This window comes from Centruroides vittatus, unplaced genomic scaffold (assembly GCF_030686945.1).
Source record: "Centruroides vittatus isolate TY-2023 unplaced genomic scaffold, ASM3068694v2 contig_630, whole genome shotgun sequence".
Classification (NCBI taxonomy): domain Eukaryota; kingdom Metazoa; phylum Arthropoda; class Arachnida; order Scorpiones; family Buthidae; genus Centruroides; species Centruroides vittatus.
Window position 1 is genome coordinate 698,621 of NW_027122387.1, and position 17,188 is coordinate 715,808.

The 17,188-nt window shown below is 28.4% G+C and overlaps 1 protein-coding gene across 2 annotated transcripts in view; it reads right to left on the reverse strand.

Moving 5' to 3' along the window:
- Nucleotides 1-2,590: 2,590 nt before the first annotated feature.
- The window catches only part of Sin1 (SAPK-interacting protein 1), a 79,323-nt gene continuing 64,725 nt past the window's right edge, over nucleotides 2,591-17,188 (reverse strand). For both annotated transcript variants that reach the window (XM_067275700.1, XM_067275699.1), the window contains exons 9-11: nucleotides 13,235-13,363; nucleotides 2,931-3,065; nucleotides 2,591-2,860 (exon numbers count right to left, since the gene is read on the reverse strand). In XM_067275700.1, the coding sequence (XP_067131801.1) occupies nucleotides 2,667-2,860; nucleotides 2,931-3,065; nucleotides 13,235-13,363 (458 nt within the window). In that variant the 3' untranslated portion in view covers nucleotides 2,591-2,666. The remainder of the gene's footprint in view (nucleotides 2,861-2,930; nucleotides 3,066-13,234; nucleotides 13,364-17,188) is intronic.

Consider the following 17,188-nt stretch of genomic DNA (forward strand, 5'->3'; position numbering starts at 1 on the left):
TTCGACCTTTCTGTCGATTGCAAGCAGGCAAATCGAAATTAATGATTATACCGTGTCAGTTCCTAGTGCGTATGGGATATGTGAATGATTTTGTTCTTTTGCTGGTCTGACTGGCTGGACCACCGGCATTTTGGGTCGTCGAAACTGGACCTGGCAGTTCTAGTGTGAATCCAACCTTTTTTACTGCATCGGCCGTCAACCCGAAAAGGTGCTGTAGGTAAGAAACAGAGGAACGTTCTGTAGTGTCATTATTTGGCCTCCCAGGTCTCTTGACCTGAACCTATCGAATATCTCTGGAATTCTGTTGAAAGAGCCAATTAGACGAGACCTTCCTCCGATTAATCTTGAGGAATTACGGTTTGATACGCTCTTCTAGTGCGTGTCAATGCAATTATCAAGGCAAAAAGTGGAATAATATGCTATTAGATTTGTTTCTATTTTTATTATATTATTAAGGTATATCAGCCTACTGCTCTGAAAACTTAGAAACGAATCCAGATGAGGCCAAAAATACCCCGAAATCTTTCATGAGTGATCCTCCTGTCCTTCATTGCCTGGCTGTCCTATTGTGAACCATGCCCACAAAGGACTTGGTAAAAAGCCTTCTCGGTGCCCTCGGGGTGAAAAGTTAGAAAATGTACTTCGAATCTGATATTATTTGTTGCTTTCATTTTCTTAATCCAATACGGTTGTTAAAAATAAACAGTAAAATCTCTTATTTGGCAATCTTTGGTTTCTGGCCACATAACAGTGGGGGCTATGAAAAAATTAACATAGAAAACTTTACCGAATCCTGTTAAATGTGTAATACGGGTCTCGGCATACTATTCCGAAACTATAGCAACAGCTCAATTCTGTTTAAAGTGCCTTAAACAATAGATGGAATTTAGGAACACGAAACTTTCCTATTCTGTTGACTATGTATATAGGGATGTATGTCACTAGGACACTCCTCTCTTGGCCGCTTAACCAAAATGGTAAATTAGTGAGACCAGTAATAGCCACAAAGATGAAGTTTTCTTTATATTAAAAACTTAGACAGTTTTATAGGGAAATTTCATTCCATCTACATTTTTTCAACTTTTTGTGTTTTCTTACCTTTATCTGTTATTTAGATAATCATATTTTGTTAATACTGTGTTGTGAATTTTACCAGCAGAAGGGTCCCAGAGGCAAGCTTTAAATTCTTCTGCTGTGAAATTGTCTCCGAGTCAGCCCTTTAGTTCGCTTACCAACGTTTTTGATAGTATTTTGAACATAATGGTTCTCCTATAAGTAATTAAATGTTTACAATACTCACGAATTTACATAAAAAGCATAAACAATCTTTTGGTTTGTCTTTGATAATTGATTTGTATGAAGTATTATGATTTAACTCACACCTTTTCATTTTCTTAACAAAGCTTAAAACTTCTGCTCAATGTATTTATTACTTTGAATATTCTGAATTATATTAGTCTAAGTGGTATTATATGGCTTGTGTTCAATTGTCTACAATGAGATAACAGTCAGAAAGTAACAACATCAATGTGGATGGAATCTGTACACTAATCTACTATTGCATCTAGACAACAAAATTACTATTGAATTGATAATTTTCTAATATTCTAAACATTTATTTATTGCACATAGAATAATATATTTAATCTTTATCATATTCTTGTTTGATCTAATTATCACTATTTATCTTAATTAATTATTAAATATTTATCTATTTACTATTGTAAATTATTTTGTCAAAGTCAATAACATGTAATGCAAAATTGTAATATGTTGCAAATGTTAATCCAATTGAAGTTTAATTCAAAATATATTTTACAAGTATTTTAATTATCAAAACTTGAATTACAAACAGCTTTCAATCAATGATACATTTGATTAATTGCATAAGGGGCCATCCGTTATGTGTACAGTTTAATGGGGTGGGGTCAAGGCATTGTCTGCATGGACTTTTTAGTGGCATTAGCTGGAGAGATATCTGCCAAAAGTACCAGTACATTATTGTACACAACCGAGGAGGTGGTCGACTGGCTCGAAAACTGTACGTGTAATTAGTGGATGGCCTCTAATACAAATTTTGTAACGATCGGCTCCGTTCGGCAGACTCGACAGTTATAACCGAGCAAATCGGTAGCAGTTACGTAGCAACCCGGATCTGCCGAACGACGAGCGACGTTGCGTCGGAACAAAAAGCCTCATCGGTAAGTTTCGGGTAGAAATAGGTAGTGTAAATAAAATAAGCTACCAAATGTGACGTCAAAACACCAAACGTGTTCCGAAAGAGTGCTACCGAAGAGGGCGTTCGGCAGAAAAATACTCGACGGCTCCGGAACCGTCGAGTCTGCCGAACACAGCCATCGTAAATGTTATATTCAGAATAAAACAGAACAACATTTAGATGATAAGTTTAAAACTAAATTGTTAATGTATTTACTCTTATAACTTTTTTAAAATTTAATAATACGATATTTACTCTAATAAGGTATTTTTTTTATTATTATGAAGTTTCAGAAAATATATCTTTAAAAATAATAATTTACGTTTTCTTACAAGTTTTTGAATTTATTACAAATATAAAATTACAGAAAACTTTAAGGAAAATATAAACATATTTTATTTTCTAATGAATTATTTACATGATTCATCAAGTCAATTCTTAAGTATTTTCACTGCTGTTTCCTGAACAGTTTCTGTTCTCTAAGAGCAATATACTCTTTCTGAGCAGTACTGTAATGCATTTCTAAAATGTATTGCAACTTTTTGACTATTTCTTGGGCAGTTATACTGTTTGTTTCAAAGATATGATTTTTAAAGTCTTGTCCATTATGATACACAAGTTTAAATACAGCTTTTCCTACACCTTAAAAGATAAATACGTTAATTATTTCGTAAGAGAAATCGAGTCGACGGCATCTTAGTCCGATACTTACTGTATTTTCTATTGATCATTTCGCATGCCGCAATGTTTTCCATGTAATAGGTAACGGCTTTTTGCTGTCTAGTTAGTAATTTTGCAGTACCTTTCTGTGGAAGAGGATTGATTTCAACCTTTTCACCAGATATACCTAGGAAATAAATCAATAAAACAGAAATTATATTCTATTAATTTTTAATTTCTCATTTTGATTTCAATAAAATTGCATGCTCCACTGTCTAATGTGTTTAATTTTAGTTCTACAAAATTCCATAAAATATAATTATATTAATCTTTACTTTTTAACATTCGTATAGACAATACAATGTTCAAATGTACCGGTATATAGATTTCATATATTGATCTTAAACTGGATTATTGTAAATACTCGAATAAAAAATAATTGCTGGAATAGATTTTTTTTAAAATCTATCTAATGCTTTTGGCTATCTGTGTAGCCACCTATAATTGTCAAGAATGAATCACATCTACATAAAATTTATAATAAAATCATTTGTTATTAAACTGTTTTTCTTTAGTCACATTACAATTATAAAACTAATTAAAAATAAAAATTGGCTGTGACATACTTTTGATCATTTCTATTTTAATAAATGCATTTTCATGTGAATTTAACAGACAATTTAAAAATTTAAAAGAGAACAATTTAAAAATTAACCAGACAGAATTTTAGAACATCTTACATGTGTTTTTCATGGAATGCAAATGTGATATTAAAATATACTAAAAAACTGATTATTCATTAATAATTGTTCAAGTTTTCCTATTTCTGATAAATTTTAGATCATAAAGCATGACATAAAATTAGTGAATATCATGCTTATCATTTTTCATTTTCAAACTTTCAAAATTAGGCAAAATATAAAAAAACTCATTTATATAGTGGTAGAGTCAAAAATAAACCAAACTTTTAATATAACTTTTATTAGTCCAAATATTTACGGATAATCGCTTCCAAAATAAGCACCTTATACAACTACACACTTCTGCCGACATCCATACCACTTATTAAAACAGTCTTGTAACCCATTCTGTGTTATGTCAACTGCAATTGTCACAGCATTTTTTTTTTTATGTGAAAAGTCTTAGTGCATTACAAGTTTGTTCCTGACGCTAATCTGTTAAATATGGCCTTGTATCTGACAAAAAGTTGGGATCTCCATCACAACTATGCCTCATTGCATTACACTCTCCTAGTTAGTGAATATCTTGCAAAATGCCAAATACTGTATATACTTAAAAATAATTTATAAAAGTTTTCAAAAGAGACCATATATTAAAAATGTCTTAGATCTTGTCCATTCTACACACCTCAAGAATTAACTCTCATGGTGGAATTGATCTCTCTTTGGAAGTTTCTTGTCTGCCTCAATGTATAAAACATTATAAAATTACTTCTGGCAACAGAACAATTTAAAAATTAACCAGACAGAATTTTAGAACATCTTACAATATTCAGGCAGACAAACTTCCAGAGAGGGATCAATTCCACCATGAGAGTTAATTCCCAAGGTGTATAGAAAGGACAAGATGCAAGACATTTTAAATATTCTCTCTTTCAAAAATTTTTTGTGTATACCTATTGTCTTGGTCATTTTATCACACGATACTGTACTTCCAAAACTTCCTTACTCGCCACACCTTTACCAGCTCCGGCAGACTTTCGTGCATTCGGCAAAATGAAAAGCTCTACCAGAGAGTCGTAGAATCTAATCAGCAGAAGTGAAAAGAGCTGCAACAATTGCATTCAGGGAGATAGCACAGTATAGACTGCAACACTTTTAATAAATACTAAATAAATTGGAAGAGCATGGCTGCAGAAGATGCTTACTTTAAAGGTGGTGGTCCTTATAAACACTTTTATTATGTTAATAGTATAAGTTTTTATATAAAAATAATCAAATGATACAGCCAGATTAACTATCAGGCTAGAACTTGGCTAATTAACCTGATTCCATTATATTTATTAAAATTTTAAGTTTTATAACTGATATACACTGAACTCTCAATTATCCATGTTAATTGGTTTATGGGTATTGACGGACAATTAAAAAACATAGATAATCCAAAATAGCCCTCTAAACTAGGCAATGCAAGTATGAATCCCAAGTTTCATAAGCTAAAATGTAGATTTCTTTTACTTTCAAAAATATTGTGTAGAAATTAATTTTACATTTATACATTTTTCAACTGCTTATAGTGTATAAGTGTGATTTTTTTTCATGTGTAGTCTATCAATAAATTTCTAAAGTTTCATTTATAAATTGAGGTCAACTCAAATGGGCTAAAACAACTGTGAAATCCATGAAATGCCCTCCCATTATGCTTCTAATACCACTGTGTTTTCTGGCAAACACAGAAACCTAGATTTTACTTTTCCGCATGTTTGTGGAACACACGGGAGTGGCTACATATGATGATGAAGGTGGGCAGATGGAGGAGAAAAGTTAAGAGAGACAGGGAGTATCCAGAAATAATGCACTCCACTACACATTTAACAATAATTAACAACAATTTATTTAACAAAACGACTTTACAAGAGCGAAACTTAAGTGGAAAAGTCTAGTTTACACTTGCCTGGGGGAGAGAGAGTTTACAAATTTCTACGCATCTGTAAATATCTGGATCGGTGGAATTGACTTGGTCATTTTCAGAAGAGGAGTGTCTTATGTTAGAGTGTGTCTGGAATCCTGTAGAATACCATTCACAATCAAATGTTTGGTTGTTAAAGGCAGCAAAGGTCCAATGAACGGCAGTGGAGCACGGCTAGAATGAACACACACAAAAGGAGACTGAGAGGTAAATTCTGCATGTCATCTGTCCTTAACCCTTTTATTTAGGATCCCCCCCCTGGCATTCCAATTCCCATTTTTTGTGAAGTTGCTGGTTGCTCCAATCCACAAGTCTGTTTCTATTTCCTTGATGAATAGTTATTTGGAAGCTGTGTCACTCACAAAGAAAGTACAATCCACAAGGTAAAGTTCTGAAGTTCCTGGATGATATCTATGACATGGGATCTTTTCTGTTATAGTTTATTTAATTTTATAAAATTTATTTAACCTAGAGTTCTTTTTAATCAAATAATTTTTACTAGCCCAGGTTCTCACACAACAGTTTCTTGGAAAGTCTACTACTTGTGCATGATGTGTATGACTGGCAAAACCCGATTTTACGCCAAACTAGTTTAGAATTATTATTCAAGTATATTAATGGTTAATTTAAGTTCATCATAAACACAGATAAGTCCATTTTAAATTTTAGTTTGATTTTAAAAGTTTTTATTATTATTTTGTTTGAATTTTTGAAAATATTTTCAAAAGTTAATTACCTTTAAAAGTGCATGGCATTTAAAAAAAAATACAAACTGATAGGTAGTGATTAGCTTATTTTTATTTTATAGTTTTGTACAAGTGTTGTGTGACTTCTAATCAATACCGTTTTTGGTTAATGTTACCCTAGGTATCGAAGATGGCAGCTCGTCTCCGATTCCAGCGATCAGAAGACAGGGAACAGTGGGGACGCACGTTCTAACCTAATTCTAATAATTTTGGTTGCTAATAATTATGGTAATTTATTAGAATAGGTTAAGTTAGGTTAGGTTAGGTTAGAACATGCGTCTTCACTGTTCCCCGTCTTCTGATTGCTGGAATCGGAGACGAGCCACCACCTTTGATATCTAGGGTAACATTAACCCCGTTTTTTATAATTAAGTAGACTATGTTTGAATAAATATTGTTCATCTAATTGATTGCCTTTTAATTTTATTTTAATTATTAATACATTTAACCATTGATATACTTGAATAATATTTCTAAACTAGTTTGGCCTGACACACTTACGCCAAACCAGTTTGGCCTAGGTAAAACTAGTTTGGCGTAAAATCGGGTTTTGCCGGTAACGTATACAACTTCCCATTTGTTATGTTGTCTGTGGACATCCATCTTGTCCACAATGGACAAAATATTTTGACGATGCATGGGTAATCAGGAGTGCAGTGTATTATATAATAATAATAATAATAATAATTTAGAAACTTACAGATTTTACAAATTTAAGTTTTGTTAAAATTTTATTTGAGATGTTGCTTATGTGGCAATGAGTAATGTGGACCATTCATGTGCTGAAATATGTTACCAAAATATTAATTTCATTTTATGTATTTTTTTAATTATTTATCTTGATTTTTCAAGTTTATAGGTTTACAAGAAAGTTTGAAAACACAATGAAAACATGAATATAAAACAGTATTTATATCCAAAACACTTTTCAAAAAGATCAGAATGTTTTGAATCTTACATTTTATCATTCAAAAACCAATTATAATAATATTGCTATAGGCAGCATGAAATTTGAGAGAATCCTTTTCCTTATATTGGGATTTATTTAAACTGTTTAAAAATCAAAATAACATTTATCCACTGCTATTGTATTAAATCAAACATGAAGCAAATCTTTGTGTATTAAGAAAAATAATAAAAATTTTATTGGATTAAAATATTTAATGGATGATAATAAAATTTCAATAAAGATTGTAGAAAATTGTGTAATTAAATGAAAAGTATTTCTAATACTGACCTTATCTGAAGTTGTGACCAATCTAACAAATATATTCAAAATAACTTTTTAAATACATATATTTTTTTGAAATGGTGTAGAACCCAAAAACTTTTGAGTAACTATTCTTAAAGGACAGACAATATTGATTGCTAGCATTGCTTTCTCCGTTCTTTTTCTTTTTGTTAGACGAAACTGCAACTTTCCTCAACACTCCTTTAATTTGTATCCGAGAGATAGCAAATGCTCTAATAGGTTGCAGTATTTTTTTAAAGATGCATTTCAGTTATCTGTCTGGAAATGGAAAATATCAATGAAAACGATATAGTGGAAGAACACGCAAAAAATTCAAATACGGAACAAGAAATTTCCACGATGAAGAAATTATTATGCTAACATAACTTGTTAGCATAGTAATGCAAACATAATCAGTATGTAATGCATATATTAGCATACATAGTCAATATTCTCAACTTACCAACTAAAACATTCATAAAGTGAGAATACTGTAAATTAATCATTGCAGACTTCATTTCAATTTGTTTTTGTACTTTCTTTTCATTAAACTCTGTTAAAAATTAATATTTATTATCATGATTTGGAAGAATTTTAAAATTTGATGTAAATTTATAAATACAATAAATGTTTTAAATTTAAACCTTTGACAACCAATACACTGCAACCTCACTTGATAGTTTTGATACAATGACTTCTGTAGGGTTAATTATTAAATGAAATTAAATATTTCATTTTGACATATATTTAATGATAAAAATTTGTGGTATTTATAAAATACCCCCATCCAGTCAAAGTTCCTTACTCTTCTTATGGTAGTGATATCCCAAATGGTCTGTTATAATAAACTGAAGATTAAAAATGATATTTGATCATTTACCAAAAAAGCATTAATTTTTGGCACAATCAATAACATTGCCCGTCTTAAAATTAATAATTTCTAGAAATAATTAAGTGTCTAATATGCTTATAAATTAGTTATATTGATAAACATATGGCATTAATTTTTAGATAAGCAATGGAAGGAAATATAAGAAAAGAGTTACTATTTTGTAAAATGACCCCAACAACAACTTTAGGGGAGGACATATTCGCTTACTTAACGAATCTCTCTGTGCTGATGGCTTGACTTGGACTGATTGTATAAATTTATTCACTGATGATGCTGCAACCAACTATGGCAGAGAAGAATAGTGACCTTGTAACGCGAGTGAAAGCCATAGCTCTGGCAGTAAAATGATCTGCATGTGGGACTGACAGAGTTAGAACCAACATTAATTATTTTGTGCAATTCAAAACAAGCTCAAAATTTCACATTGATGTTTACAGTTTCTGAAAATACGGAAAACATTTCTTTAAATTTACATTATTATAACTTTATTCAGAAGGAATAAATTCCTGGTTATACACTATGTACACATATTACCCATTTTATTTGTGCAAAGTGCTATAGGTAGGTATATTTGTATTTTTAGTAGTGCAATTGTACTTTTGCTCATATTTTCAATCAAACTTTACTGATATTATTTAATTTGTAATAAAAGACAAATACTGAATACAGAGCAATAAACATTTATGTGTATGCTGGTGAAGGCAACATTGCATGCAAGCCCCAATCAGGGAGGCATACTGTAAAAAAAGTTGGGAACTACTGGTCTATGCAATCAGACATGTAGATTTGAGTGACACTTAGTATACATAGGATGCACGTTCAGATTTTTTAATATGTTTGTATGATTACATTCAATCTACATACATTAAATTATAATTTACTACAGAATATTAAAATAAATTATACTTACTGCAATCAACTTAAATTACATAGCTTGAGCTTTCCTATAAATTCCATGAATTGTAAATAGTATTCATTAAATAAGGATTGTAATCTCCCAACTATTTATTATCTTGAAAGGCAACTCATGACTTCTAAAATTAAACCATCAAGTTGTGATTACATTAAAAAAAATTATAATTGTTACAAGACTATATTACAGTTGTGTTTGAAAAATACATTTCTTCAATAGATATAGTAAATGATAATTTTGTGTGTGTAGATTGAATGCATGGCTGAAGAGTAGACAAACAAACTTGAAATGTATGGCATGTACTGTACATTTCAAGTGTCATGTCTGATTTGTTTGATTTCATGGAATAAATATAAATGAAGAAACATTGCATAAACTACACTTGGTGTGTTAACATCATATTAAAACTGTATAATATTAAGAATCATGACCTCTGTTAATAATTACCTCCTCATTTAAGGATTTAAATTCTAAATATTCATTGAGAATGATTTGTATTAAAGCAGTGAAAAGTCTTTTATGCTTAATTAGACTGATAAACAGAACACAATGACAAGAAACTATTTTTTTTTTGACAGTTATGTATTTTTTTGTATAATCCTTAATTTTCTTTTTCTAAATGATAATGATTCTACATTTTTTATTTTATTTTTTGAGTTAATGGTATCTATCCCCTTGTAATCACTAGACTTATGCATACAGACAGCATTTCTTCAGTAATTCTAACTTAATTTGTGACAAGAAAAAAAACAGATTAAACTCAAAAAGCTTTCAAATTCTTGTTTTCTTAAATAAGAATCTGCAGTAGGTGAGAATGAGGAAAAATTATTTGTTAATCTATTGTAGTTGAGATAAGAGTATCTAAAAAAGCTACTTTACAACACAAAGTCGAAATTAAAAGTTTAAAGTTTTATTTCTTAAAATTTAGTAAATTCTTTTTATTTTTATTTTACTTTCTTTCTTAATATATTGAAATAAATAAAGTTAAATAATAAATACTTAATAAATTATAAGGTAATTAAGTTCCCTAAGTATTTAGGGTTTTTGAGATCTGGTTAATGTTAGAATTTAAGAAAATTGATATTTGCCCATCTCTAGTAAATACTAATCTAAATATATAAAATTACGTGTCCTGACTGACTGACTGACTGATTCATCATGGCCCAGAGCAAACCGCTGAATCTAAAGAGGTGAAATTTGGTACACAGTTAGGATATGTCACGAAAACACACACTAAGAAGGATTTTTAGAAATTCCCCCGTGGGGAGAGTGAGAGCATTAAGGCTTAACTGGAAGAATGGCTTCTACTGTACCATTTTAGATGCGATTTTTTTTGTTTTCAACTACGTTTAGCCTTCATTGAGTACTTAGGTGTATTAAAAATTGATAGCATTTCAGACATTGTTATAAATATTTTTATATATTTCGATTTTTTAACCAAATGTTCGAACCGTTTTAAATTCGAATTTGTTATTGCATTTTGGTTTGATTATAGAACGATTGTAAACATTCCAGAAAATTGATCAAATTGAAAACAGTTTGTTCGATTCTCAGCAATTCTCATCATTCTCGGCAGTAGGTGTTATATAACAATTACTATGGTTGTTGAAATACTGAATATAAATGGCGTTTGCTTGCAAAATCTGCACGGGCGAAGTTGCAGGTAAAAGCTAGTGCAGATGTAAAAAAGCAATCTTGCAAAGTTTTTAAAGATTTTCTACTTTCTAAAAGATTGCTCCATATTTAGGAATCTAAGGTTATTTACTCCTAAAGGTGTTTTTTCACGTGTGTAAAATTATCTGATAATCAGTGTTCTCCATTACCTTTACAATTAAAAGTACCTTTAATACACAATTCTTCAAACTTTTAACATTTTGGAACCCTCACGCTTTTCACTATTATTTCTGTGAAATCCTAAGCAATAAAGCTTTAAGAAATAAAAAATATGTAAAAAAAAGTTTAATGTTGTTTTTATTTTCAAAGTATCTTATCTAAACTATTAGAAGTTTAATTATAAGTTACAATTTATAAATTTTTATTTCTCAGTATCATTAATGAAAATAAAAATTTCTTTTAAAATAGCTTTATGAAACCTTATGGTTCCATGAAACACAGTTTAAATATTACCGCTTTAATAGGTCAACTGTGTAGGCCTCATACACAGTTCATGTAACATAGTGCATCCTAGAAAAACAATCTTCACCCGTGATTACCGGTACATATAAAGTCCAATACAGCCTCTTCAACCTTAAAATTCCCGGTACATTTTTTCGCATTCCACGATCAAAACGAACCTGACGAAGACCTCGGTGGAGGATCAAAAACGTTAGTTTGTTTGTTAAATGTCGTCTTGTGTACCGGGAATTTTAAGGTTGAAGAGGCTGTATTGGATAGTACATCCTGTTTATCATTAACCTGTTCACTTTATTTTCATATCTTGTATATTTATATGCTCCTAGGAGTTGCTGAAAAGGCAGTCTGATAGGATCATTTCAAAAAGCTAATTAATTTAACTTAGTTTAGCATTTGTCAAAACAATCTTATTTATAAATTTTGTGGTTCATTTTTTGGGACAATAGTATTAAATGAAAAGCTTGTGTACTATTTCTTTAATTTTTACATTATTTATCTATTTTCAGTCATTTAAAAACAAAATCTCACATAAGCCTGAAAAAGCATATGAAGCAACAGTTCAGAGTATTTGGAAAGTTGTAGTAAAGTACTCTGTATAAATTAAAAAAATACTTTTAACTACATTTGTAGCTAATACCAATTATATACATTATTAAATGATTATTTATTAACAAATCCTAATACAAATTGAAATTGAATGCATTATAGTTAAATTAATCAATTAGAACATACATTAGCAGTGATAATAGAGAAGGTATCATTAGTTTATTATGTTACAAGCAATCAGCTTAATTATTTGTACAAGTGAACCATCCGGTTTCGACGGAATACCCAACGAAAAACAAAGCCGAACCCTATCTCCAGATTAAAGTATTTTAAATGCAAAACAGAATTTTAAAATTTATGTTAACAGAAATTAAATAGAAATATCTGCATATGGTTCAAATCTGTATTAATTTATTATATAAACCGCACATTCTTGTAGTAAGCATTATTATGTATGATTACAATAGTAATTATGCTTTGTAAGGAATTTTTTTCTAATTACCAAATTTTGACACAATATACGATGCTAGTCTCATTATATTTTGGATTAAATTTTTAGGGATTCGTGTATCTAAAAACAAAATATCATAAATAAATGTTAGTCTATTTCATTTTTAATTGTTTTATTTCTACTATTCACAGCATTTAATTTTGAATTATATCTGCCTAGTGCCAGTAAAGGAGAAAAATTTAAAAACCTTTTCTTTTTTTCCAGTTCTATTTGTCCAATTCTTTTGATTAAAAAGTAATAATATAGTAAAATACTTTAAAATCAAAGTAATTCAAAAATAACTTTTTATATACATTTTTTATGTATTTACATATGAGACATTTTCTTTATTATTTTTTATAAAACAAATTTCAATAAAAAAATTAAGAACATAAATATATTCTCATTATATTCCAGACCAAGAAAATAAAGAATATCATAAGACTTTTCATCACAATTTTCAGTAATAAAGGAAAGAATTCTCAATTATACAACATTAAATTTGGAGAGAATATACATTTTCCCAGTTTTATTTGTAATATTTCATTATAAGATACACTCAAACCTGTTTTTGTGCGATTTGTTTTGTGCAGTATACCAATTTGATCGAAATTCATATACTGCGCAAAAAAACAAAAAAAAAAACAAAAAAAAAAATCGCACAAAAACAGGTTCGAGTGTATTATATACTTTTTTAATTTATAATTCTATATTATATCGTTTATTTATTTAAGTGACTTTTTTTTATTTACTTACCAAGTTGTACTTCGGTATTTCTTCCCAATTTATGAATCATAAATACAGTATAGGATTGGTATAGAGGAGCTTCCATTGCAGTCATATGCTGACTATCCCACTCATCCATTTCTCCATTATTGGAGCTTTCTGAAAAAGAAAGAAAAAAAAAAAAATTAATGATCACATTTTAAAAATTCTAAAGCTTATTACATTTTAATTATATTCTATCGATTAAAAATAACTAATTGTTAATAAATCATAAATTTTTATTCTTATAATTCTATTAAATTCTATCAAATTCAAAATAATATATTTAAAATATGAATAAGTTTTGTATTTTCAAACGTAAAACTTATGTACTACGTATTAAAATGTTATAAAATTTCCTTACATACTAATAATTTAATTGCGATTCTAAAAAATTTTAATTAAATGATTAATAGATAACTTGAATAATGAAATACTTCGTTATATTTACGGCAGTAACGACGAAAGAAAGGTTTCGTATAATAATAAATTCACAATTTTTCATTATTTAGTTAAAAATAATTTATCTATGTAATTTATTCACTCGTTACGCTCAAAAATTATTTATATACTAGCAAAGATGAACTGTATAATGATGTTAAAATTTAGTAACCTTATTACAATTTTAAACATTAACAATATGCTAAATTACTATTGATTGTTCTCTACAGTTTATTAATAGTTAGAATAATTTAGTATTAAAGGTAAGTATGTCATTCTCTAATAATATTAATAATATTTATTTTAAAAAATAATGGTAATTTATACTGATTTTTAAAAAATAATAAACAGATGATCAAGTTTAAATTAATAAAATTCTGTTTATATATGTATACGAAATAAATATTTATATTTTATTAACAAATTATTATTTATTTAATAAAATATTTCTGTTCATTATTTAGAATATTTCTAGGCTACGAGCCTAGAGATGGCCGTTCTGGATTAAATTTAAATGAAATCAAAGAAAGCGTCTCTCATTAGAAGAAAATAATGATTCTTTCTTGATGTTGTACGTACCATTACTCGTACGTTAGATTTCACAGAAATGAAAAAATGATAAATGTCGACCATCCATCATAAGATAAATTTTACTAAAGAAATAATTACACAGCTCAAAGAATAAACAAAATAAAAAATTCATATCTTTACTTATAAAGACAAGTTACAAACAGTAAATGAGAGATGAATAATGTCGGATTGACAAAAATATAATTAAGGAATTTCATCATAGGTGGGTTATTATTATTACATTTCGATTTTGATTTAGAATTTACAAGTGCGACTAAAAAATATGTATGTACATACTTTTTTAAATAAATACTGAAGGAATCGTTTTAACGATTATGCAAAGAATATTTTAAAGATTTATTAACTGTCACTTCAATAAAGTTGCAGAAAACAACAGTATTCAGTGACAAGAAAAGACTTAAAATATGATAATATTGGAATGACACAAATAATATCGCATATCTTTTATATCTTGACATTTTTCATCTAATTTGTTATACATGCCATCTAAACAGAATTTAATGTCAAAAAAATCTTGTCAGCTTTAGATTAAGTATGAATATATTCTGGAGATGTTCATTTTGCTAACCACTGAACAATTATAAAATTACAAAGAAAATTAAATTAATTTCTATTCGTTTAATGTAAAAGGTAGTTAAACGGCTTCTTCTCGAGCAAATCTTATAAAGCTCACCGGGAAAATCTAGACAAAAAACTGACAGTTCTGTCATCCATTCATTCGGGTAAACTGGTACGTGTGTACCTGGCTTTAAAGGACAATTTAGCATTACATAAAAGAATTTAATATAACCTTTTTAACTATTTAATATAATTTATTCCACAAGTATTAAAAATGTTTTGGAATCAAATACTTTAACTTTGTTTAAATTTAAACAAATAGAAATAAATAATTTTAAATTAATATATCTCAACATTTCTAAATATACTTAGCTAAATGTAATGATCATTATTCATTATGTAAATAAAAAGATTTCAATACATTGAAAATGTAAAGGTACGCTTTGCAGTTTGAGTTATTTTTTTTAAGAATTTCAATTATTATTAAAAATAATTACCTTCAAATTACTTAATTGTTGAAACCATTAATAAAAATTAGATTTAGTTTAGCAATTGGGATCAAAAAGCCACTAGTGACACCAGTGAAAAGTTGTTGATCTCAAATATGATATGAAATACGTAAATGAAAATAAATGAACTGAAGTTACACAACCATTTTATTAATATTAACGGCATTATTCTGTGTACGGGAATAATCACTACCCTTTCTCGTAAAGCAATTGTTTTAACTTCACTCAATCTTGTTAATAATATTTTGTACCTTTAAAATATAACTACATTAGAGATATTTAGATTACAAAAATTATAAGAATTTTTATTGTTTAACAATTTAATTTCAATCTAAATAGCTTTTTTTCTAGCAATCAATCATCCCTTATCCTGGAAAAAAATATATTACGTCTTATAATGGGCTTCAATCAGTTTCTGTTTCTATTTTTTCTTATATTTTAAATTATTAATTGATAAAAAAACAAGAATTATTCTTTTGATTAATATTTCATAAAAGGGTCTGACATTAGTTAACTAGAATAAATTATTATTCAACAAAAAGAACACACATTTTAATTTATATATCTTAATGCAAATCCATTAAAGAATATTTAAATAACTAAATTAAATTAAAATTTCAGAACAAACTTATATAATAAATAATAATAAACACTATTAAATTAAACTTATCCCTCAAGAAGACAAATTATGTATTTATCCAACATATGAATTCTATTTGATAGAGAAAGATTACAAATGCAATTCTTTTATTATTATAATGCTTTTGTTATTCCTTACTTATATAAAAATTATCATTTATTTAATATATATATATATTGCGTGTGTGCGTGTACATATGTGTGCGAGACATTCAAGTAGCATTATCAATATTCAATAAAAAAATCAAGGATTTAAAGTATTAATGCTGAAACAATTGACATTAAAAGCATACCTTTCATAGTTTTCCAGTTTGAGTTAAATTACAATAAATAAACAAATTTAACATTTGTCTGTGGAATTTCAGACTGATGCATTTTTTGAATGGGAATGCTAAACCTGAAGAAGGTTTATGAATAAACTGAAAATGTTTATTTGTCATAAATAAATTCAAGCTGGAAAAGTACGAAAGGTATACTTTTAATAAAGATCAAGAAAATATCAGATTTTGAATTGAAAAAGTCATGCCAATGTTTATTTATTTCACAAACTAGAGCAGGGGTCGCCAAACTTTTTTATCGTCGACCCACTACGACTTTTCAAAACCTCACATCGACCCCCACCAAAAAGTTTGTTACAAATAAAAAAAAAGTGCTTACTATTTTAATACATTTCTTTTAATTTTACATTTTTTACATTTATTATATATAGGTTAATAATAATTTTTGTAACTGACAATCAATGAGATGGATAGACTTGATGATCCTTAGCGAGATTAGCTGTATTCAGTTCAAAATTTGTGTTTTAGTCTTTTCGTCGGTCCCGGGGGTCGATATCATTATTGCCATAACATTATTGGGGGTCGATAACATTATTCCCATACGGCATAACTCTAATTCAGGGGTTGCCAAAGTAGAAGAATTAATGTAACCCACACTTTAAATACTCGACGTTGTTAACAATAAAAACGCCAAACTACATCTTAATCCAATAGAGAAGAAAAATAAAATTTTCAACGTTAGTTTGCCATTAAATTTTTATCTCTACTGAATTAAGTTGTAGTTTGGTGTTTTTATTAGATGAATTTCTTTTCAATCAATTAAAATCTGAAATATACACTTATTATAATATTTTGGAATTATTACACATATGCGAATATAACTCTTACAATATGAGAATTTTTGAATATTGTATTTCAATTTAGATCTG